The sequence below is a fragment of the Mustela nivalis genome, assembly GCF_964662115.1.
Source record: "Mustela nivalis genome assembly, chromosome: 2".
Taxonomy (NCBI): domain Eukaryota; kingdom Metazoa; phylum Chordata; class Mammalia; order Carnivora; family Mustelidae; genus Mustela; species Mustela nivalis.
This window is the reverse complement of record NC_139021.1, coordinates 97,961,240-97,987,017: the sequence shown is the minus strand read 5'-3', so window position 1 is coordinate 97,987,017 and position 25,778 is coordinate 97,961,240. Positions and strand designations below refer to the sequence as shown.

Below are 25,778 nucleotides of genomic sequence, written 5' to 3'. Positions count from 1 at the left end.
CAATGAGAATGTACTTTAAAAATAGCTCATTAAAATATTTCCAGTAAAAATGTATTTATTCTCTTCTTGCCTAAGGGTAATTTTCTTTGAAAGCAAATTAAATGTATGGACTATATGATTCACGAGTACAACATTTAGCTGGCCAGTTATTATCAGGGAAAGGATCTGGATTACCTAAGTGGATTTGTGAAGACTTCTTTTAGGAATAAGGAACTGAGGGCACCTGGATGGCTCAGTCAGTAGTGCATCTGACTCTTGATTTCAGCTCAGGTCATGATCTCAGGGTCATGAGATCGAGCCCCATGTCAGGCTCTATGCTGGGCATGGAGACTGCTTAGGATTATCTCTCCCCCTCTGCCTCTACTCCTCAACACTCTCTCTCTTAAAAAATAAAATAAAATAAATATAAAGGAATAAGGAACTCAACTGCATACAAATTCTCTAGTAGCAGATGTAATGGAAACATAAGCAGCAAAAATGTCTTGGAAAATGGGGAATGGGATATGGATCCCTGGCCATTCACTTTGCTCTGACATCTCACTTGGGGCAGCTCTCATGAGCAGAGAGTGCTTTTAATTCAAAAGATAAAATATGCATCCATCGTATAGCCTGGACATATCTGAACTCACTTAGCTGCAGAATGGACGCCCCCACACCAAACTTCTCAGCAGTGCATGAAGAATGTGAACAGCTTACACAATCATGCTCTAGTGGATTAAAACACTTCATGCCGAACATGAGACCATGTGTTCCAACGGAGTAGGATAAGCGACAGGAACGGACAATATGAAAACCACAGTTGATCTCTATGTGTGTTGGAATGCGGTCGGATCCACCCAGCCGGACACCATTCCTCCAGCCTGGCCCCAGCCCTCCTGAGCTCCTCATCCCCTTTCCCACACCAAGTCCCGGAAGTGCTCTGTCTCCAGTTCTAGAGTCCTCGGATCAGAATGCTTCAAAGCCCCCCGGTTCAGGAAGCAAATCCTTTGTTCTACCCCATTACATTAAAAGTATGGTTCTAAGTGATGAATTCACTTTGTATTTTTTTAAATTTTAAATACTAAAGGCAGATAGACTTTAATTTTTCAAATGAATTTCAAATTTTCACCTGCAAATATCTGAAGACTAAAAGTCACAGAGAGGATGGTATTCAGAATTCTAGCCAACAAGAGGTTGGCTGGACCAATGGAAACTACTGAAAGCCTGGGGATTTAAATGAAGAGAAACCCTCCAACCTTAGTTTGGGCGACTTCTTTCCTAAAAACTCACAATTAGCATGGACACAGCTTCTAAGTGAACCAACTGTGCTTTCGCATTCTTGTACCTCCTATGTCATCTTCTGGGAGAAAACCAGTAAGCAGTAACATAATGGCAAGGAACGGTACAGAGACAGGGTCATACACAAAGTCCCAATTATTCTCACTAGGGCCTCAGTGTCCTTGTTATTACTTAAACAGCCCAAACCTGGGGATTTAAGCATACCCTTCAGAAATCCCAGTGCACTAACGTAAGAACCTAAATCGGTGTGTTGAATCTGTGCAGAGAGAAGAGAGCATTCCTATAAAAAGGGGAAATGAGATGCACTTCTATTTACAAGCATCTAGATGTCCAAAATAGATGAGACTATGTTTAAAAGTTACCCTCCTATTCAGGATTTCAATGAACAACAATGAGCACGACAACAAAGGAACCACAGTGCTAATTTTAGGTTGTGATTTCCACGGATCCTAGATGGTTACCAACCTCCATAAGCCACCCAATTTATCCAGGGACCAATGTCCCTCTGTAGAGGAGTCCCCCCCTTCCCAACAACCACTTTCTATAGAAAAGATTTTTAGATTGACGGATATGAGGTCCAGCAAAGCATATGGGGACTTTTTCACGCCTGCATACCCTTTTACACCCCTATACCTAGCCATCCAGACTACCGTGCAGAATATTTCCACAAAGCCAGAAAGCAAGCTCCCTCACAACCCTATCTGGAACCACTCTTCTTTTATCACCAAAGACCAACTGCAGCCATTTCTGAGCTGTATATAGATGGAATCATCGAGTATGTTGCAAAAATTCTCTGCAAAGTTCCCTGACTTATACAGACCCCAAGAACCACAAGCAAAGAGCCATGTATGCTGAATGGACTGTTCCATAGTCCCCAGGCGGGCCTTCCAACACCCAGAGCTTGCCGGGTGGGAAGCCATGACCCCTCTGTACAGTGACAGAGAAAGCTGAATGATTCATCATAGCTAGCTTCACCCCAAGATAGCAAGATAAGGTGTGCTGCAAAAACACAGAGGTGCAGCAGAGTCCTTCCCAGTTGGACACCGATAAGATGCTCGCAGGGACAGCTCTGTGCATTAGAGACTGCCCTCGGGAGGCCAAGGCTCTCCACGTCCTTGATAAGCTTCCCTTATCAACTGTTCTCAAAGGGGTAGCTCCCCAAAGCTGGTCCTGTCAACAGCCTTTCAAGCTTCCCCCACTTCTATGCCCTCTCTCCCCTCCAAGAACAACGGCTCGCCGGACTCTTCCTGAGACCACCTACACGAAGCTGCCTGTGCAAAGACCGGCGGGAATCGCAAGTGGCCGTGACAGTGGTGCAATCTCTTCCTCGGGGAACTTATCCAGAGATCCGTAACCATCTTACAGGAACAACAAAACCAGTGTGAAGTCTTCCGATCATTCCTTCTGCTTCCCGAAAGGTGTCACCCAAAGACAGGTGCTCTCGTGGCTCAAACGTAATCCTTGTATTCTTCGAGATTTCACTAGGAACCAATGTGATCACTGCTCTTAGTTTTCAGAGCTTTGAAATGCAAACATGAAATCTACCGTGTTTCAGTGTTGAAGGTAATCAAAAAAGAGTGAGTCAGGATATTTGTGGTCAATGCACCAAAGGAAATAAGAGAAAAAGAACAGGGGATTCAAAGGAACTCTTTATCCCACGTGTTTCCCTTTCCAGAGACTTAGTGTCCGAGAGCCCCACTGTGGGCTTCACCCACTATATCCTGCAGAGGGATTCGGAAATGGACTAATGTTCTAGACAGGACCCAGGTTTGGTTATCATCCTTAATTTTTCTTTCTTCCTTCCTTCTTTTTTTTTTTTTTTACCTCTAAACATTCATTTCCAGAATAAATGAGTTCCTCAGATGTTAAAGATAAATCTTAAGCTCATCAGACTATTTGCTGGTAGGGAGAGAGGAGGATCTTGCCAAATCCCTTCACTGAACGTGAAAGGTAAGGGATGGCCGGGCTCGATAAGGGACCTGGTCGATGACACCCAGTTAGGAAGCGGCAGAGCTGAGACCAGAATTCAGATATGCCCTGTTGCCTGGTCCTGTTTCTTTTATCTTGTGACAGATTATTTACCAGTCTGCTCCCCACTGACTCTTTTCCAGGAGGCTGAAAGCAAGATGCTAGCTGGGCGGGTCCTCAAGCTGAGGGCTCAGCCGGAGAAGGATACGATTTTCCAGCAGTGCAACAGCCGGAAGCACCTGTTCCTGCGGGCTGTAGGACTGACAGCTCGCTTTCTTGCTGGTTGTTGGCTGGGCACCTTGAGTACTGAAGGCCACGTGCGGCTCCTTGCCATGTGGCCGACACGTGGGCCGTGCTTCATCAAGGCTGGCAGGAGACAGAGAATATCTAAAGAGCTTTCTGTCCACTGCAGCCCTGAAATTCCACTCCGGAGCATCTAGCCGACAGGCGTGAGCGTGAATACTCATCTAGGACAAGTGCAAAACATTCACAGCCGCTCGGGAAAGTCGAATGTCACCTCCCTTCCCTTGGTTTTAGCAGCTTCCCCGCATGCTCCTTTCCGCGAGGACGGTCTGAGATTCAAACCCCACTCTTGCTTTCTGCTCCACACCCTTTCTGACCTCGCACATCCCTCATTCTCAACCCAATCAACTGTCCCCACTCCCAGCACGAGGACCACTTCCTCCTCCTCACACGGTAGCATCTGTGCTTTCCCTGTCTCACTGCAAGTTCCCAAAAGGTCTCCCTCTGCCCCATGCTCAAGGAGCAGATCTCTCCTGGAACCCAGGAACCCGCACGACTTCTCAGATTGCCCAATACTCACGAGCTCACCTTGACGCAAGAGTAACACTATCCCTGTGCGGTCCACTCACTATTCTGTGCCTTCATTTCTCAAGCCACAAACAGCAACAATGATGCCTTCCCAGAGACATTGCCAGGTGAATTCTGCCAGGAATAGCAAATGGCGATTCTTCATCATCTGTAGTGTGTGTGCTGACCCATGGAGACCAAGAGACGTCCCTCGCCCTCTCCCCTGTGGGGGCCTGGGCCCCTGCGTGCGCACCACCAGAGAGTTCTTCTCCAGGGAGCAGCTGACAGAGCAATGTCCTTAGGGCCATCTCCACAAATAAATAAATAGGCCCTCCCTCTATGGCATCACCCTTATCCTTAGGAGCCAGGAGGACAGACAAAGCGCCCATGAGACCTGGTCAGGAGAAGGTAAGAGAGAACCAGGGCCGAGAGGCCAGCATCGTGGGGACTCAGCACCAGAAGCACCACCTGCCCTCCGGGCCAACAAAACCTTGAAAACAGCCCTTGAAAACGTGCAGACACGCATGTCATGCTACCTGTCCACTCTCCGGGAAGGCCAGGTGTCCCCAGATTCAAGCCTATTTTTATCTTATGGGGTACAAAGTTCAAGCCCTTTGAGAAATGGGCTGGAACTCCAAATCTCTGGAAAAAATAGGTTTCCTTCATCAGAAGACTCCTGGAACATAAGACAAGTCCCACACAGCAAAGAGCACGTCTTTTGTTTTAGTTAAAAACCACCTTATTCATTACAGTGTGACTGACAGACAAAAGGCTACACGTGTCTGACGTACACAGCTGCTGAGTCTGGGGCGCGCGCCCAGCCACCACACCGCCCCCGCATTCTGCATCGGACACACACCCGGGTGATGAGCCAGTCTGAGGGAAGGTGACGCGACCGGAGGTGGCAGAGGGAAATCAAGGCAAATGTAGCCTTTGCGCCTTACTGTTCCGGCTGCTGTCAGGCTACCGCAGACCGAGTGCCTTGCGAACAACAGAAATCTCCTTCTCACAGTCCGGAGACCAGAGGTCCGGGCTCGGGACCCAGTGTGGCCGGCTTCTGGGGAGAGCCCTTTTCTGGGCTCTTGTGAGCGTCTGGTGGCACACAGCGAGCGAGCTGGCTCCCCTGGCATCCTGTTAGGAAGGCACCATCCCACTCTAGAGGGCTCTCCTTTGTGAACGAACGACCTCCCAACAACCCCACATCTGCCTCTACCCCGGCACTGGGGGTTAGGATTTCCAAATGTGAGTGAAGGGGCGGCACGATGAGGGAACACGCACAGTCAGACCGTACCCACCTAGGCTGTGTGCGACCTGGATGGTGGTGCTGAATGCTGACTGTGGCTGAAAGCGGCCTTCGAAGCCAAGAGCCTCCATCTTCTCGGAGATAACCTGCAAGGTTCACACAAGCCCTCCTGCTTTTTGGCTAAATTCTGACGTGATAACTCTACCTGAAACCTCTGAGTCCTGGTCTGTGCGATGCCACAGCTGGAACAATGACATTCTTTATTCTGAAAATGTTAGTGCTTACAGAAAGGCTGAGAAGATAGTCTCATGAGCACACGCATATCCATTATTCAGATCAGCCAAATATTAAAATTCTGCCACATTTTGTTCACCCGCCATTGCATCTGCCTGTCCGTACTTGTTGCTGCTGAACGACTTGAAAATACATTATAGACATAATGACACTTTATGCCTAAATACCTCGGTATCTTTTTTAAAAATGATTTGTTTATTCATTTTTTTAAAGAGTGAGAGTGTGTGAGTCAGGGGAGGGCCAGAAAGAGAGGAAGAGAAGCAGACTTGCTGCGCATGGAGCCCAACATGGGGCTTGATCCCATGACCCCAAGATCATGACCTGAGCTGAAATCAAGAGTCAGACACTTAATTGACTAGGCCACCCAGGTGTCCCTAAATACCTCAGTTCTCTTAAAAATAGGGTCATTATCCTAAATAGCCACACTAATATCAGATCCAATAAAAATAACAATAGTCCCTAAAATAATTTAATAAACAGCATTCAAATTTCCCCAAATGCCTCTAAAATCTCTTTTTTTTAAGACCTACATGCAATACTGCGACTTCTACTAAGAAATATACAACACACCAGAAAGCAGATTCTTAACCATACAGAACAAACTGATGGTTACTAGAGAAGAGGGGCTGGTGGGATGGAGGAAACAGGTAAAAGGGTGGAGCGTGCACTTATCTTGACGAGCCGTGGATAAATTACAGAACTGTTGATCGCTATACTGTAGGTCTGAAGGGACCACGGTACGTTAACTCTACTGAATTCAAAAACAAAAGAAATACATATGTGGTTCTCATGGCCGCCTCTGGCAAAGAGCTCCTGAGACCCTTGGAATTTCCCCCTTGGTAAGAGCCGTAAAGGTGAAATGAGTCTCTTTGGTTGCTGGTTCCTGAGAAGCCCCTTCTAGGCACACTGAGATGAGGCTACAGAGGTGACTTCTGGAACTCCTCAGGATGGAGGCCGGTTGCCCGGGGAACCAGCCCTGTGTGATGGAACTCTCAGTCCCCACCCCCAACCCCCACCTCCGAGAAGGGAAAGGAAATGGATGGCAAACCAAGAACCAAATGCCCAATGACTTAACCACGCCTGCCTCTGTCCTGGGCCCTCCATATAAACCCAGGAGGAGGGCGTCTGGAGGGCTCTCCGGGGTGGCAGGTCACGAGGAGGTGCCGGGAGGGTGGTGCACCCAGAGGGGCCGTGGGAGCCTGGCGCCCCTTCCTGCATGCCCTGCCCTCTGCTTCTTTCCACCTAAGCTCTATCCTCTTACATTTCTAAGTTACATCCTCTTATGATACATGGAGGATCTAATAAGTAAATGACTTTCCTGAGTTCTGGGAACCACAGGGACAGATGAATCACACCCGAGGAGGGGGTTGTGGAAACCCCCAAATTCTAGCCAGCAGGTCAGAAGCACACTAACGACCTGGACTTGGGGACTGGGGTCTGAGGTGGGGGCAGTCTTACAGGACGGAGCCCTTCGCCCGTGGGACCTGATGCTGTCCCCGTGTATGCAGCACTAGAATCCGGAGAATCCATTAGATTACCAGCTGGCACAGCAGAGTGGGTTCATGTGGAAAACCCTACCCACCTCTTTGGTGACCAGAAATGTCAGATGTAAAGTCCTCACCAGAGAGGACTGTGTGTAAAACAAAGGGAAAAGACAGTGTGTCTTTTCTCTTTATACTGCATTTCCCCCAAAGCAACACAGACACTTCTAGATAGAAGTAAGGCAGGCCCAGGGCATCGCTGTCAGCTCTGAGGCAAGACTGAGCCACTCTCGGAGAACTGTTACCTTGTCACCTCCCGGCTTCCTATTCCATACGAGGCGGCCCAGGACCCTAGTGGCCTCAGCCCCCGCCCTCTGCCTCCAGGAGTCACATCAACCAAAAAGCAGTAGAGAAATCTAGGAACCCAGGCATTGATCCAAGGAACTCGGGGCCACCTGCTGACCACCAGCGAGCCTCAGTTCCGAAGACATGCGGCCTCCTGTCGGGGCTCAGACTCCACGTGCTCAGCATTAAGAAAAGGTGGGGGCAGAGAAAGAGGCAAGCGAGACGACAGGGGACAGAGGGAATGCACGGTGTCCTCCAACCACCTGTGTCCTACATTTTAGCTCAGCCACATCCCTGAATCTAAGATTCATCCCCACGAGGGGAAACGGCTCCAGGACGAGTCATGCAAGAAACCACTGGGTGGAACTCCCGATCTTCACCATCCTTGATGTTATGGCGTAAAGTCATGGTCACGGTAACCGGGACACTCTGATTCTTACTACCGTACAGAAGTAGAGTCGGCCTTTAGAAACATCACTCCTCTTCACAGCTACAGGAATTCAAGAGTGTTAGGACTCTCAGGGTTGCCAGAGGAGGAAGGGGTACAGGACTTAATTCTGGGGATTTTTCTCCTATGGGCAACGGAGAAACCATACAGACAGAATGAGCAGCAGCAGGGGAAAGAACAGGCAGAGCTGGAAAGAAATCCCAACGCTTTTCAATTCCAGGCCACTGTTTTTCTGCTTGGCCCTTAGTCAGAAGAAGAAGAATGTCTCAGGTCTCAGGCTGGCTTTCTTTAGCACTTGAAAGAACCAGAATGCCTGCGGCATAAAACATTAGGGGAGAAATGTGCTGGGTTAGTGGCTTAATCTCATCAACCCAGTTAAAAAAAAAATCTTTGTTTGTTGCATGATTTCACGAAAAGAGGGAGAAAAAGTGTTGAACTGCTAGGATACATCAAATAAATGAATTAGAACTCCGATGACAGCAGCAGAGCCGGAGCTTCCGAGGGAATAGGAAAAGAAGTTTACTGTGGCTCACTGCCCTGGTGCTGACTGTCTACAGTGCCCTACGATTAAGATAATATGCGATATCATGTGTAGAGCTTAGTGCAAGACTGTTCAATGCCGACCGCAAATACCTCCAGGTATTGAGTTAGGGAAACACCAAGAAGACACACTTAGTGCATCTGTGAGATGGCCCCAAGACAAGGAAAGTATTATAAACTGGCATATGTCTGTCTCATCCCCCGACTATGGAATTTTCCAGAAATACTGTAACCACACCATATACTTCTATTTCTGTTAGAAGTGAATATATTTGTTGCCCTTTAGAAGTAGTGAACTAGGGGTGCCTGGGTGGCCCAGTGGGTTAAAGCCTCTGCCTTCGACTCAGGTCATGATCTCAGGGTCCTGGGATACAGCCCTGCATTGGGCTCTCTGCTCGGCAGGGAGCCTACTTCCCCCTCATTCTCCACCTGCCTCTCTGACTACTTGTGATCTCTGTCTGTCAAATAAATAAATAAAAATCTTTAGAAGCAGTGAATTATTTGGTGTCTGATTGAATGAAAGGATGCATGACTGGGTGGTTGGGGGAGGTGGGGAGTGGGACAGGGGGAGGGAGAGCTACACATCCACTATGGTTCAACGGTTTGATCTGTTTCCACAGCATTCACAAATAAACCCCTTCGTGAGCAGCATTTGGGCTTCCAGGCAGTGGTTTGCTGAAGCCTCTGTCTGGCCCCTGGGCTTCTCAAGAGGGAGTAAGACGGCAGGGGGGGTCTAAATTGAAAGTGATCGTCCCTCACAGTGAGTGTCCTCAGAGCCCCCCCAGAGAACCACAAGATACAGGGCAGGTTACAGAGAATAAACACCATTACACAGGCACCAGTACCAAGGCTTCTGAGTGTTTTCTAGAACAGTCTAATTATATCATTTTGTTCACATGTAACTTTGAAAACATACGCACTGCCTAAAATCAGATAAATACTTAAATAGCTTTTGTATGTTCAATATTTCATAAAAGAAAATGCTGACTTAAACTGAAAGAGTCTGGATGAACCCCTGAAATCTGGGGCTCTGGATTATAGCATTTAAATAGTCTCCAAACGACCTGACTCTTGAAAACAAAATGAACAGAGGTGGAGATTTCGAGCCCTTCCTAGGTACGGCACACCAGCGTGATGCCTAGCTCCATGAATAGTGTTTCTTAAACTCCCACACGCGTGGCATGAGAACACTGCGGAAAACCCAAGTGTTTCACACCGAGGATCATAATTATGTTCATTTTTTAAGAAGCGGACATCTCAATGTATGTTCATCGAATACGAGCAGACTCGGTTTCTAAGGAGGAAAGTAAGGAAGCAAAGTCTACACTCATCAGGAAGCCTCTTTCTTCGGACCCTTTTCGACAGAACCTTGAGGACATACCCAGATGTTATCATACACACTGTTAGGAAGTAGATGATGAAAAAGGATAAAAATAAATTCTTAATAGATTCCTATCCAGGCACATAAAGCAGACAATACACAGCAGACTGACAGGTGGGAAATTTGAATGTCACAGAAAATGTTTGTCAAAACTAGGAAAGTATTCTGAGAGGTTCCATTCATACTCTCCATCTCTGGCGGCCGGTACAGGCCCCTCCCTTCCACGCTGCAAGTCACCTTGGAGGAGCGATTTCTTCCCTAGAATTCCGAATGCTGTCACAAACTAAGACCGCCTCAAGCTGCGTAGGAGAAAAGTGTGTGCCCATGTCCAAGGCCACCGTTCAAGGTCCCGTCACCATCTGTAGCTGAAAGAATTTCCCAATTCCTAACTGTACAAGTTCCTTTCTAGGCTCTAAGAGAAGGAAACAACACTGGTCTGTAACTCTCCTGATCAACGCACACTCACCAATGAACTAAAAGACATCATGTAAAAAAATAAATAAATCAAAGACAAATCCCCTCCACCCCCTTCATACAGGATAAGTAAATACTTAATCCAGCTGGGGCTACTGACTGTCTGCCTCCTTCTGAAGCTTGCCAGTGACAGAGGCTCCATAATCTTTTTTATCTCAGCAGTCAGGACGTGATTTCTTATTGCCAATGGAAAATTCTTTGGTACGTATATCCTTGTTTTGTCCTACATGGGCCTGTAGAAGTGGCTCAGAAATATTATTCAGATGGGAGTCTGCCGGTGCACAGAACAAAACCCAGCTTCTACTCACTTAGCAGGAAGGGGCTGTGGCACTGCCACAGTGCCAGCTCCTGGAGCCCGGAGGACGAGCTCTATCACGACCTTGACCCAGGAGGTAAACAGCACCCAGCATCGAATCCTGAAAATTGCCACTGGTCCCTCTGGGTCACTCTGCACACCTGGCTGATTCTTCTGTGCAGAACAGCTTTCCCTGCCTCCCCTTCCCCACGGAAGCCAGCAGAGCCCCTTCATAGTATCTCCTCCACTTGAAACGAGACCATAACCTCCTGATTTTAGCGTCAAATTCCAGGAGGGAGATACTGGGTGAGTCAGTGTGTGTCAAGAGTCCATACCAATCTAACCCGTGATGGCCAGGAGATGAGGCAAGTCTGACTGCTAGGAGCCCACCCACGGGATGTGGTGCCAGGCAGGGAAGGGCATTACGGTGAGCTGGGAGGACACCCCCAAAGGTTCTGGCTCCAATCGTTCTCATAGAGTCATGTCATAGGCCCACTTTACCTCTCCCTCCCCTGATACTTTATTCTTGCCTAAATATCATAATTCCAATCCCCCCTTGATCCATTTCTCTTCTTCCCTAGGCTCTGTTCATTTTTCCACAGCATTTTTACCACGAGCTTATTGAAACTGCACTAAACGCTCTGATACGCCGTGGGCAAATGTAAGCTGGAGGAGTGAGATTGCTTGTCACTGTTTGTAGTTGAGTCAAGGTGAAGACCCAGGACACTGGCAATGGGAGGCCCATTTCTTGATGGCGAAAGGCAATCCGAAGGGCTCCATGCAGGATAATTCTGGAAGACCCCACAGAAATGTAGATGCACATCAGCCGTGTGTGTGTGTGTGTGTGTGTGTGTGTGTGTGCGCGTGCACGCGCACACGTACACATGAAATTTCACTAATATATGTAGTAAACATTTACTGCTTTTGGTGCCAGGGATGCTCTGCAACTGGGGGACACAACCACCACAGTCCTATGGTCCCAGAGCCAAGGACTGGGGACACAGCCAGGAGCCCTGCCCTTGCAGGCTTGCCGTCTGTCATTTCAGCCACACACTTAAATCAGCTGTGACAACAAGTGTGTGAAGTGACTGCACTGTGGAGCCCCTGGCAAGAACATCTCGCCAGATCTAGATGGTCCTGGAGACTCTCTGGAAGAAGTGACACTTAGCCTGGGACCTGGGTGGGTGAAGGGACAGGCATCCATGGCCTTGCTGATGACACACATCCGATAGTTGGAGCGTAACACACTCAAGTCAGTTTCTGCTCACAGACAGCCTTCACCAAGCGGCCACAGTCCAGTCAGGCTGAGTCACCTTCTGGGAGTAGCGGATGCACATTTCTGCAAAGGTGCTGGTCATCTGTATATGGAAGGCAAACCTTCTCCCACCCCCCGCCACCTTCCTGCGGCTTACTCTATCTCCAGCTTTGGAGCCGCACTTCCCATGGTGAGAAAGAGCTCTCGAAGCACCCCCAAGCCCATCTTCACCATATGTTGGCTTGCTTCAGATTTCCCTCTCTCCCTCTGGCCTGGAAGACCCCAGCATGAGGACTGTGTCACTACCCTCTAGACGCTAGTAGAGTCCTCACACTAAGAACTCAAAAAGTTTGCTGAAGAATAAATGAAAATGAAGGATTATTTATAGAAGCCAGATGCTCGATATACATTATTTCATTTATTCCTCGTGACAATCCTTGAAGAGTGGTGACATTATCCCCCACTCTACAGATGAGAAAACAGAGGTTCCCCATGATGAGTGACTTGCCAGCAGTGACAGGGTGACAAAGCGATAGGAACCCGGCCGCCCGAGACCCACTTCATCTGCTTCCCCTGACAACGTGAGATGCGGAGGCTGCCCTGCCTGCACTCGGGCTACAACTCAAATGAGCAGCCTTGTCGGCACCTGGTAAAACCCTTCACAGAGCTCAATGGTTCATCCACGGGTATATGAATTGTTTAACTCAACCAAACTGAATATTTCCAGCTGCTTGAGGGAAGGACAAATGTCCACCCTGGTGTTTTAGATCAGGTGCCTTGTAAACAGAACCAGGGGCGACTTCTGCAGAACAGTGAGAAATCTCTGGGCCCGGGCTCTGCTTCCCTAGAAGGGAGAACATGGCCCTCCACGACCAGAGGCAAAGGGTTTCTAACCCCTGTCCATGATCTGAACATACTGGGGAGCACTGTGCTTCCCTACAAGAGAACAGTTCTGCATTTAATTCTTTTGACTCTCTGAAAACCATTTACTCCTTAGTTAACACGTATTCCATTCAGGAATAAAATGGACTCTCGGAGACGTTAGAAAGTGCTGTTTATGCTCTCTGCTCACTCTTGCCCTCTGCCCCCTCCAACATTTTTTCCTTTAAAAATCTTTTTGATCTAGTATTTCAATATGCCAAGGCCCAACCCAGAATAAACATTTACAAGCAAATTATAAATCTCTTACAAGTGGGTCATTTTTGAATTGCTGACCTGACCTTTACTATTTTGGGAGGACCGAACAGAAGTTGCTCACCATGAATTACACCCTGAGCCACCATTCCGGCTTTCACTGGTCACGGCATCAGCAGCCTGTACCAGCAGTCTGGGCTGAAATGGCAAAGAGCAGAAGAAAGATGCTCTTTCTCTACCAACTGCCACCCCCGACCTCACACAAACCCTTTCTGATGCTTTTGACCTGGAAGATCCAAAAACACGAGATTGCTTTGTTACTGGGAGAGTTACCCAGTGACCTCTTTCCCAACTTGAACTAAAAAAAGGTCACCCAGCTACATGGATGGTTCTGCTCCAGAATTCCCATGTTCCCAACCAAGGCTCAACTCGCCAACTACAGGCTAGAGTGGACTAGACATGGGAGGGGGGGTTATTTGGGACTAACCGACCCTCCTTTCTACAAATGACTTAAATCTAAACCCATCAGCACTGTTTCCAAAAAAAAAAAAAAATCACCTTTATCTGAACGGGTCAACACCATGTAATATTACTACATCTGCTCCAAAGACAGCTATACCTCATTTTAAGCCATAAACACGACCACGAACAACCCCCCACACACACACCCAAAAGCTATTCCTGAAAAGTTTCTTTAGTTAGAAAAATGTTCAAGGGCTTGTTGTTTGAAGCCACCCATCAGGGAAACCTTCTGCAAAGTACAGCCTCCCTGTGACTGTAAACAGGGCGCCCATCTCCTAGATGAACAGATTTGTTGATCTGTGCACATCTGTGCACATCTGTGCAGTGAGCTTCCTCTCTCATCACTGATCTCTGTATTCTGGCATTTTTAAGTGCTCCAAAAAAGTTTGCTAAATGACTAAATGAAAATAAGGAGTAAATGAAAATAAGCATTTATAAATGCTCCTGCATCCTGCCTGAGAGGCTCCATCTGGGATCTGCAAAGTTGTGACTTCAATCATCTGTGTGCCGGAACGAAACCGGCCCCACCGCGTCAGGCCCAACTACCATCACACTGATGGCTTATCCCAGATCTCTGTTCCCCACCCCTCCCTCAGTGGTGTCTACACCAGACAGCCAAGAGAGCAAGGGGGCTCTGTGATACAAGGTCGGAGGGGAAAGGAAGTCACTGAGAGGCTCCAGGCATGTTGTTTTGAATTCAAAAACACTTTCTACAGGCTCCTGATTTACGGTGATCGGGTACCAAGCCATGTCAGCTGGAATGGCAACAGGCTCTTCCAGAAGGATGTAGATTCGAGCCAGGCCCATCATGAAAACCGAAGAAGGGGTCCAGGAGGAATGAAGACAGGAGGTCAGGAATCCAGAAGGCAGGCCTTTTAGGTTAACATGACGGGTCACCAGAAGAGTTCACCTGGAGCGTACCCTTGGCGTTAGATTATGAGGGCTTCTTATCCAAAGGTACACTCCCGGGAGACACGTGGCCATATCGGGAAACATTTTTGGCTGTCACACTGCGGGGCCGGGGCGGGGGGGTTGGCAATGGAGTGCCAAAGGCCAGGGACACTGCTGAGTGCTCTACAATGCACAGGACAGCCCCCCCACACTAAAGAATTATTCAGGACAAAATGTCAAGCATGCTGAGCTTGGGAAACCCTGAGCGAAACCAAAGCTTGCCATCAGGAATCCTGGCCTAGCCTACGGTCTGGAAAGCCAAGGACGCAGTTAAGATGGGAGAATGCGGAAGGAGGGAAGCCATTCCAAAAGGACAGGAAGGCACCAGAAGGAGTCCAAAGGACCCAGACCACTACAGAGGTCCAGTCAGAGGTTTTCTCCCACTGAGGCCAGTGACTTGGACCATATGTACTCACTCACTCACTCACTCACCAAACATTTACTGAGCGACTGCTCTGGACCACCTGCTCTCTGGGCTCTGGATATGCTCACAGCTAGGAACCCAAAGAACCACCGAGAATCCTGCCCAAGAGGTTTGGTTCAGAAATACGGATGTGGAGCTTCCAGGTCTTGAGCCCCTGGGGACCGGACCCTGACCCAGCCTACTTGCTTGTTTCTACTTTAATTCTCAGCTGACCGCTCCATACATACCATCCTGTGAGACCCAGGGGACTTTAGTAGGAGTTTTTTGGCTTTGGTTTTGTTGTCCCCCCCACCGCCAACAATTCCTTATAAAAAGTCCCTTGTCTAGAGGGAAACTTGTTCCTCTCACTGACAGGAGAAAATACTGAGCAAAGGCCATGTCTGCACGATTGAAAGTTATATCACTTAGCTTAGCCACCCAAAACAAAGACCAAAAACCAAGAGGATAAGAATGAATCCTTGCTTAGTTCAGTAATGTCTGCTGCTACAAAGGGAGCACACGTACACCCCTCAAATAGTCAGAAATCCTCACTGGGGACTCCTTCAGTGGGGACACAGACAAGCCACTGTGAAAGATGGCCAAAAAGTGACCTACCAATGCCAAGGACATGGCATGCAGCAGCCCACAGCCTGCTCTGCATTTATTTTGTGATCATCGTGTCTCCTGGCTTGCTCAGTACGATGATTCGCCGACAAACAGAAGAACTGATACCAACATATAGATAAGCCCTTTTATTCTTCCTTCTACTCTGATAGAAATAGCAAACAGCCAAAGGACTGCCCTAAGATGTCTTTGACTATATTAATAAAACATTAGCTTCTCTAAATTTATACTTAAAATCTAATTAATTCATCAAAATGTCAGCTGTCACCTAAAGCATTTTAGAAAAAAGGAACTCCCCTTAGAATTAAGGCAAATCTTCACGGGAACAAAAAGACTGGCGTGAACGGACATTAGTCAATCCCAGTGAGTGATCACTGCTGCCCTTTGTGTTAATATTATCCCTTCAACGAAGCCTCAGAGAGAGGATATTTAAGAATCCACTAGTGGTACAAGAAACGCGTTTTCTATACGGCCTGTCCCCCGTCTTAATTATAAAGTGTGTTTGCACCGAGCACAGTCATCAGTGCTATGGCTCTATGGCTCCCTGCCTCCCCGCCAAGTCACGAACCCTAGTGAAAATTTCCACAAAGCACGTGGGGCCACATCACTAGTAAAACTAGTGACAGATCTCTCCATGGCTTTGGGGACTAGAGGACTCCAGGAAGGTTCTGATTTACACGACTGTCTTTAGTTATTAAGAAAGCAGAGAACAGAACCAAGACATGGGAAACTTCTGATAGAATTCCAGCAAGCGGAAACAGGACAGGTCTTATCTTTACATATAAGACAAATGGGTTTCCTATGGGTTTACGTTCCTTTTGCATTGTTTCATTCTACGCCCAGCATTCTGCTTGAAAGAGAACTTGGTCCCTTGTGTTCCTTCTGTCATCCAAAGCCAATTTAGCAGCTAGGATTTTAGCAGCAGAAGCTGAAGACTGGAGGAGACACAGATAACCTTTTAAAGGTTTATACCGAGTTAAACACAATCACCGCAGTCCCTTAAAAGCAAGTAAGGGCATGAAAACAAAACATTAAAATCCCATATTTCTTCCTGCAAATAACTTAAAAGTAACCAGCTAACTGCCAGCATCCTGCTGACCTCTGGCTTGGAATCAAGGGGTTTAGGAGAAAATGAGACCTATTTTTAGAGCTCAATATGATTAATTTACAAAAACCTGAATTTTTCTTTCCTAAGGACCCATAAAGTATGTTCCAATTTCAAGCAACGAAGGGGAAAAACATATCTCAAAATCATTAAGCGATTCATCTTTATCACAAATGAAATGAAGCAGGACTCATTTCTTAACTGGCATAGTAAAGGGCAACGTTTTGCTATGCCAAAGGACAGTGATGGGGCCACTAATTACAGGTATCCGGAGCTGGTCGTGGCTGACTTCTTCCTTCCTAACCAGAGGAAGCATTGCCCACCAGATCAGTCCTACTCGCACAGGTACTATCTGTATGACTGATCACAGCTTTGCCAAAGCCATCAGCTGGGGCCCACTGGCAAAGAAAAGTTTCAGCTGCTCCCCCTGGCACCAACCCTCTCTCTCTCAGGAACCAAATGCCAGTATCTAGAATGATCCGGATTAACCTCCACGCAGAGGACAGATAGGGACGGAGCAAAAGGAGCCGAGTAGTTTAAAGTCAAGGCCCCGGAATCTTCCGCCATCACCAGGGCCCAGGAGACCAAGGGAAGAGTTAAAATTCCAGGCCCACGAAGTCTGCAGTCGGTCCCTGAGCCAGCTGCACCCGGACAGGGGCGAGTAACACTTTCGAATCCGCAGGGAAAGCACAAGGCGCAGGCTACACTGGGTTTCCAATCTGTCTCCTCACTGCGACACGACACAAGAGCAAGGGGGTGAGAACAGAGAAGCGTGTGTGGGAAGGGTGGGGGGGGGGGGTGTAAGAGAACGGATCAGAAATTCCCAAAGGTCCCGGAGAACTCCATCTCAGGGTTTCTCCTGAAAGTTGCAAAGCTGGGGCTGTATCTGCGGGCAGGGGGGCGGCTGGTCGCGTCGCCGCGATTGCTCCCCAGCTGCCAGGGACAAGGGCAGGGGAGACGGGCGGGCGGACGCGAGGGGTCCAGGGGGTCTTACTTTTGTAGCTCGCTGCCCAGGGCTGGTAGCCATAGTAGCCTGTGATGCGCAGGATCCGCTCCTCAATGGACGTGAGCCCCACGGGCCCGCTAGTGAGGTCCTCCACAGAGCGCGACCATTTCAGGTCCTCCTTAATAGCCTCGTCCACCACCAGGTACTTGAGCTGCCGGAGCTGGGGGCTGATGTCGGACAGTCTCCGGGGGCTGACGTCCGGTGACCTCCTCATGCCACTGAGGCCGCGGGCGGGCAGGTGGGCGGGGAGGGAGAGAAAGAGTGGGGGATGCAGGTGAGGGGCAGGTCCGAGGGCGGGCAAGGGCGCAGCAGGGGCAGATGCCGAGGCAAGGCCGCGCTGTTCCCCAACCGCTCGCCTGCCCCCCACACCAACTGCCCCGGCAACCTCGGCGTCGGGTCCCGTCTCCAGCGCCCGGCCCCGGGCGCCTCGGGGCAGCGCAGATAGGGGCGAGCGGCGACGGAGAGGACGCCCGAAACTTCCCGAGCAGCTCCGCCGCGCGCCGCCCCTACCCGAGCCCCGGGCTGCCCGGCGTCCCGGCTGCCGAGGGCCGCCCTCCGAGCCCCCGCGCCCCGCGAGCCCGGGCGCTACTCACACGGCAATGCTTTTGCTCCTGGGTGCGCCGCCGGGAAACTCTCGGATCCCCATGGGCACCGGCAGCGTGGGGCCGGGAGCTCCCAGACTTGAAGGCGGAGGGGCCGCGCGGGCCGGAGCCGCCCGCAGCCGCGGCCCGGGGAAGTGGGCGCGCTGCCCACCGAGGGTCCGCCCGGCGCCGACTGCCCGTGCCTCCCGTGCGCGCCCGCGCCCGCCGTCCCCCAGAGCCTCCGCGGCTGCCGCGCGACACGGGCGCGGCGGCTCACCCGGCTCCAGCCGGTCCGCGGCGCTCGCTGCAGGCAGCCGGCGGCCGGGGCGGGGCGGGCCCGGGCCCCTCGCCTGTCGCCGTCGCCCCAGCACACCGCGGGCGCGGGAGCCGCGGCCCCGGGAGAGAGCGCCGGCAGCTGCGTGCGCTCTCTAGGCACCTGGGCGGCCGGGTGAGCCCGGCCGGGAGCGCGGCAGCCAGGCGGGGGCGCTGCTGCCCCCTCCCCGCAGCCGGGCTGTGCCCAGGGCTCGGAACTGGCGCCCGCGCTGCGAGCCGGGGGTTTGGGGCGCACTCCCCTCCCCCCCCGGGACTTGTCGGGTCACTGCGCCCCCGGTTCCGTGGTTCGGTTCACTCCCATCAATCTCTCTCCAATTCCTTCTCCTCCTAAAACAACAGCAAAACTACTTGGAAAGACGGAAACCTGGTTCCGTTGTCAGCAGAACCGGGCTCGGAACGCCGGGTAATTAAACAGCGTTTCCTGGGCAAAGCCAAGACCCAGGTGGGACAACTTATCACGCCGCGGGGTAGCTCATCAGGCCTGGCCCTCAGAGAGCTTGCCTTCCCCTTGATGACGCAATTACTAAATCAGGTCCGCCTCCTTGGGCTTCCGTTTTAGCCTCTCTCCGCTCTCCTGTCCGCAAGCCATTCTCTCTGGACGCCTCGTCCGTTCTCATACTCTTATTTTTCTGTTACAGCCAACAACGTAGGTCCATTGAGGCAAATTTAGAAAACACAGAAATGTGTCAAGAAAATACTCGTTATCCAGCCAAAGATGACTACGTTGAATTATAAGTGTATTCCCTTCCACTCTTTTCTCCCGTGTTAAATACTTTTCACAAAACCAGAAACCAGCTGTATACGCTAATTGTGCAATGTTTTACATTAAAATTATGTTGTGTCTCAGCAAACCAGGAATCGAAAGGAGCTTCCCTAAATTAGACGACCTCTACAGAAACTGACAGCTAACTTCGCATTTCACGGAAAGAAACTTACTTGCTAAGATCAAGAGCAGCAAGGAGGACGTCTCTTCGCACCACTCCTTTTCAGTATAGACTGCAAGTCCTAGCTAACGCAGTTTGTAAGAAAAGGAAATGAAAAAGTCTACCTTTGGGGAAGGAGGAGATAAAACTGTCTTTGTTCACAGATGACATGATCATCTATGGAGAAAACTTCAAGCAACCCACCAAAAATTAACCTGGCACAAATATGAGTTATAGCAAGTTTGCATGATATAAGATTAATGTACAAAAGTCAATCAACTTCCTATATACCAGCAATGAACAACTGGAATTTGATATTTAAAACATAATGCCACCCACCTTAGCACACGGAAAAAGTGAAATACTTAGGTATCAATACAATGTGTACAAGTTCTATTTGAGGAAAATTGCAAAGCTCTGATGAAAGAAATCAAAGACCTAAATGCAAAATATCCAACGTTCATTGGTAAGAATACTCAATATTAAGATGCTTTCCAATTTGATGTACAGATTTAAAGTAATCCCAGTCTCTCACTCAGCAAGTTATTTTGTGGCTATCAGCAAACTGATTCTGAACTTTATATGGAGAGGCAAAAGACCCAGAGGAGCCAACAAAACACTGAAGAAGTCCACAAGTTGGAATGCTGACACTACCCAACGTCAAGATTTACTATAAAGCTACAGTAAATGATCCAGTGTGGGGATTGGTGAAAGAATGGACCAAGGAATAAAGAGAACAAAATGTAGAGCTCAGAAACAGACTCACAAATACAGCCAAGTCATCTTTGACAAAAACGCAAAGTCAATTTAATGGAGAAAGGATAGTGTATTCAATAAATGATGCGGAAACAATTGGACATCCACATGAAAAACAATGATCACAAGCTTAAATATAAATTGAAAAATTATAAACTTCTTAGATTACTTCAAAGAAAGCCTAGACAACCTTGGGTTTGGTGATGACTTTTTCAATATAAAATCAAAAACATGATCCATGACAAAAATGCTGAGAACTTAGACTTCATTAAAGTTACAAACTGCTCCCCAAAAGCCACTGTCAAGAGAATGAGATGATGAGTCACAGACTGACGGAGAATCTGTGCAAAGCCATATCTGATAAAGGACTATTGTCCAAAACAAGCATACTTAAAACTCAACAAGAAGAAAAAGAACAACTCAATTTTTAAAAATGGCAAAACATCTGAATAGACATGTCACTAAAGGTAATACACAGATGGCCGATTAGCTTATGAGATGACGTTCAGCATACGTCACCGTGCAATTACGACTGAAGACAATGAATGAGGTATCATAGCGCACACCTGCTGGAATGGTCACAATCCAGAACCCTGACAGGAGCAAACGCTGACGAGAATGTGGAGCAACAGGAACTCCCATTCACCGAGGGTGGAAATGCAATAGTTGGGTGGTTTCTTATGAAACAGCAAACCAAGTATGCTCCAGCAATCTCATGCCTTGATGTATTTCTAAATTAGATTGAAAACACATGTCCACACAAAACCTGCACACAAATATTTACATCTTTATTAACAATTGCACAAACATGGAAACAGCCAAGATGACCTTCAACAGGCAAACACTGTAATACATTTGCAGGAGGGTATTTATTTGGTGATAAAAAATGAATCAACTATCCAGTCATGAAAAGACACAGGGGAAACTTAAATGTATGTTGCCAAATGAAAGAAGGCAATCTGAAAGGTGTTATTCTATATGATTCCAAGTATATGACACAGTGAAGAGGCAAAACTATGGAGATAATAGAAAGATCGTGGCCCTCAGGGACTCCCGGTCGTATGGGGCGATGGTAGAGAGGGAAGGATGAATGAGTGAGCACGGGGCATTTTGAAGTCAGTGAAACTATTCTGTATGATAACGGTGGGTACATGTCATTATAAATTTGTCAAAAAGCACAGACGGTACAACACCAAGAGTGAACCCTAATAAAAACAATGGGCTTTGGTGGCTAATGACCTAACAAGCAGACTATGACCATTCAGGATGTGGATGCTGGTGGAGAGGTTGTGTGTTTTGTTGGGGGGATGGGATTTGGGAACTGTGTGCTTCTCTGAACCTAAAATTGCTCTAAAAAATAAGTCTATTGATTTAAAAATTATATTATGCAGATTTCCAGTGTCATAATATTCCTCTAAAATATGACTTTTACTGTATATATTATTTTTATGGCTCTTATGTCATAAAAGCAATAAAGTCACTGTAAGAAAAAACCTAACAAGAAATACCCAGGTTATATAAATAAAAAATTAATATCCTCCATAACTGTACCTAATTTTCAACCCTTCTTTTGTGAGAGCATTAGAAACAACATGTCTCGGGGCGCCTGGGTGGCTCAGTGAGTTAAGGCCTCTGCCTTCAGCTCAGGTCATGATCCGAGGGTCCTGGGATTGAGCCCTGCATCGGGTTCTCTGCTCTGCAGGGAGCCTGCTTCCTCCCCTCACTCTCGTTCTGCTTGCTTCTCTGCCTACTTGTGATTTCTCTCTCTCTGTCAAATAAATAAAATCTTAAAAAAAAAAAAAAAAAGAAACAACATGACTCTCTCTCTCTCTCTCTCTCCATGAGTGTGTATATGTAAGTTTTGTTTTTAATCCCTTCTTCGGAGACTCTGGGACAAATCTTTTATCCCCCAGTACCCGAAATATCTTAAGCCGGCTGGTCTTGGACTGCCATGAAAAACACTTTGACTGGTGTTTCTGGAGCAATGTCAGAGGGCCACCGGAAGTCAAAATCATTCAAGACGGTTGATTAAAAATGCTGATTCTGAATCAGTTCTCAGTGTGGGCATGGAACGCTCTCATGTCACTGAAATCTCCAGGTGAACACTCTTTGCACACGGAAAACCAACCATGTAAACAATGCCTGGAGTCTTGTGAACTCGGCATTTCCCCACCTTGCTTTTCCAGACACATTTACTGAACCCGAGGGAAGGTCTAGGCAGAGTCAGAGGAGAGGACAGAAGCCGCTCCTCCATGTCATCATCACATTCTGGCTGCTGTAATTCCAGGCAAGATTTTTAACCTTCTTGAGTTCCCGTTCCTGTATCTGTATAAAAAGACGTGAGATTGTTGTGAAGACAGAAGGAGTCAATACATGTAAAGTACTTAGAACAGGGCCTCGCACATGGCCAGGGCCAATACTTAATAGACTCGAGCTCTTGTTAGTGATGGAGCTACATGTTGAATCTTTTTTTTTTTTTTTTTTTGACAGCCACACTAAACTGCTGACTCATATCTGTGTTCCTGCTGCCTAAAATCTCTACATAATGCTCACATGTGCAGCTGCTAAGCCACTCACTGCCCCCCTCCCCTTTTAAATAAAGAGCCTGGGGTTTGGAGTCTGATAAAATGGCTTAACCGCTTGATTTTCCACTCATCAGTTAGATAGTCTTGGGAAACTTCCTTAACTTCTCTAAGCCTCCTTTTTTCCACAACACCCTCAAATAGTTATTATAAAGATTAAATAAGTACATTAGGAACTTAGCACAGGATTTATGGGGCACCTGGGTGGCTCAGTCACTCAAGCGACTGCCTTCAGCTCAGGTCATGATCCCGGGGTCCTGGGATCGAGCCCTGTGTGTGGGTCCCTGCTCAGTGGGGAGCCTGCTTTTCCCTCTCCTTCTCCCTCTCCCCTTCCCTTCTCCCTGCTGTGCACACACCAGGCATGCTCTCTTTCTCAAATAAATCTTTAAAGTCTCTCTAACAAAAAAAAAAAAATCAGCACAAGCTTTAGTGCTCAATAAATATTAGCCAGGACAATTATTGTCACTTCCATAATGTTTACCTTTGTCAGATGTAGTCATTGCTGTGACAAGTCAGAGGGTTGGGATGGTGACTTTGATAGCCGTTGCAAACACTGCCCCCATCTCACCGAGTATTCTCGCCTCCACGAGCAGTCCTCTTTAAATCTTGGTCCAAGGTCTATAAATGATATTTACACTTCTGCAGGGGCCGCGTGATACTACAGGTGCAGTCCCTTGTCCACACTGGAGCCAGCAACCTACCCTTCCAACCAGGGCTGGGGGTGAGCCAGCATTACCCAGGGAAGGCCACATCCAGAGACAGCCACTGCAGGCCCTCCTATCACCCACCTCACCCAACGCCTGAAGCTCTGCTTTGGGGCACGGTCAACAGCACAAATGGGTTATCACTGGTGAAATGACTTGTCTGTTGGATGGCATGATAAGGGTTAGGAATGGGCTCCGGTGGGGAAAAGCTTGGAATTCAAGACAGGTGGATCAGATGGAGCATTTCAAAGATCCATGTTATACAGGATTTGGAACCTTGCTGGCGGAGGTCATTAAGATGATGTGAGCGCCAGTGGACCTGTGAGCTTGAGGCAGGCAGTTCCCCTGTTCTCGAATGTACGTTCTACCCACTACTCCCTTCAGTGGGAGCTGTTCCAACCAGGCAGTCTGAGAGAGTAGGGTGTTGAGACTGTGTGGACAGTATTACTGAACCCAGTTAAGGCCTCCATATTTTAAGATTCTGAGGGGCGGATGCAGAGATTTATTCATCTCGTGGCTGCCCAAGACAGGCCTCCTATGTAAGTTTCCTTGCTCAGTAAACTCGCCACCTACCAATCTGGAGGAGTCTGCCTCTTTCTCCGGTCTCTCATTGGCAAACACTCTCTTCCCAAGGCCATTTTCAATCTTCAGCTTGTACCCAGAACTGGCTAATATGCCTGGGGGAAACATAGTTGGTGACCATCAGCTACCATAAAATAGTTTTGCCCTTCAAGAATATAAATTCACCTAATCATTGTTCCTTCCACAGCTCTCTGATACCTTTATAAATATTATTTACCTGGCTTTTTAAATTGCTGCAGTGAAACTGTTGCTCTGCCAAGACCTACTACATCCTACCTAAATGTCAATGTCTTCCTGATACATATTTTTATAGATGTTTATTTATTTTCCTTTTTAAAAAAAGAGACAGAGTATGTGCACACACAAGTGGGAGGAGTAGAGGGAGAGGGAGAGAATCCTGAAGCAGACTCCCCACTGAGGACAGAGCCTGATGTGGGGCTCAATCTCGTGACCCAGAGGTCACGACCTGTGCCAAAACCAAGAGTTAGATGTTTAACCAACTGCACAACCCAGGCACCCCTATTTATTTTTCTTTTTTATTTTTATTTATTGATTGATTTTTAAAGATTTTATTTATTTATTTGACAGAGAGCACAAATAGGCAGAGCGGCAGGCAGAAGGAGAGGGAGAAGCAGGCTCCCCGCTGATCAGGGAGCCGATGTGGGACTCGATCCCAGGATCCCGGGATCATGACCTGACCCGAAGGCAGCCACTTAACCCACTGAGCCACCCAGGTGCCCCTATTTTTCTTTTTTCTTTTTATTTATTTATTTATTTGACGGACAGATCACAAGTAGATGGAGAGGTAGGCAGAGAGGGAGAGGGAAGCAGGCTCCCTGCTGAGCAGAGAGCCCAATGTGGGACTCGATCCCAGGACCCTGAGATCATGATCTGAGCCAAAGGCAGCAGCTTAACCCACTGAGCTACTCAGGCGCCCCCCCCATTTTTCTTTTTTAAAGCAGCCATGTCCTCATATCAAACCTAACATATTTATCAAGCTATACTTTGATACATTAAGATTCATTTTCTTCAGCTGGCTTTCCTTGGTTCCTGGGTCAATTTGAAGGAAAGGGGTCAGGGTTGGAGCACAGCAATCAGTGCTTTGTGTTTGCCAACCCTACCTCATCCACTCTAGATACCCTAACCTGGGCATATCGAGTCCCGCCTAAAAGTGAGGCCATCTGCTACACTCTTGCCCATGGAATGTGGGTAGAAGTTATGTGCACAACTTCCAGACTTGCCCCCTAAAACTTCTTGAGAAATACTTTACATGTTCTCCCAATGCTTTGGGGCTAGGGAATAATGATGTCATTAGATAAAGGATCATGGGTCCCTGAGTCTCCACTTGGAGAGCCACCCAACCAGGAATATCCCTTTTGGACATTTTATGAGCAAAAAGAAAAACTTTAATTGTATTAAAAAATAAAAATATACTCTTTAGGTACACTAAGCCATTGCAATTTCCAAGTTTCTTCGTTACTACAACAGAGAAGCATTGTCTTGACTTGCTTACCTTGACTAATACAGTGTACTAGCACAAATTTTCAATGATTCTCCTCTCACCTTTCACTTGGCTCTGTATTTCCTCTTAGCTGTATAGTTCCTGCATGAGGTAGCTTTGTTTCATCATAAAAAATTTAAAAAAAGGCAGTTTCAGGAAAAACGTTAACTCGGATTTTTAAAGTTATTTTTTTAATTGATTTATCTAGAGAGAGAGAGAGCATTCACAAGTAGGGAAGGGGTGATGGGGGGAAGAGAAT

At 47.9% G+C, this 25,778-nt stretch overlaps 1 protein-coding gene across 2 annotated transcripts in view; it reads right to left on the bottom strand.

The window, feature by feature from the left end:
- Positions 1–18,364, bottom strand: part of SLC35F3 (solute carrier family 35 member F3) — a 373,701-nt gene extending 355,337 nt beyond the window's left edge. For both annotated transcript variants that reach the window (XM_082720703.1, XM_082720704.1), the window contains exons 1-2: positions 18,151–18,364; positions 17,546–17,775 (exon numbers count right to left, since the gene is read on the bottom strand). In XM_082720703.1, coding sequence (XP_082576829.1) covers positions 17,546–17,775; positions 18,151–18,203 — 283 coding nt within the window. In that variant the 5' untranslated portion in view covers positions 18,204–18,364. The remainder of the gene's footprint in view (positions 1–17,545; positions 17,776–18,150) is intronic.
- Positions 18,365–25,778: the final 7,414 nt, after the last annotated feature.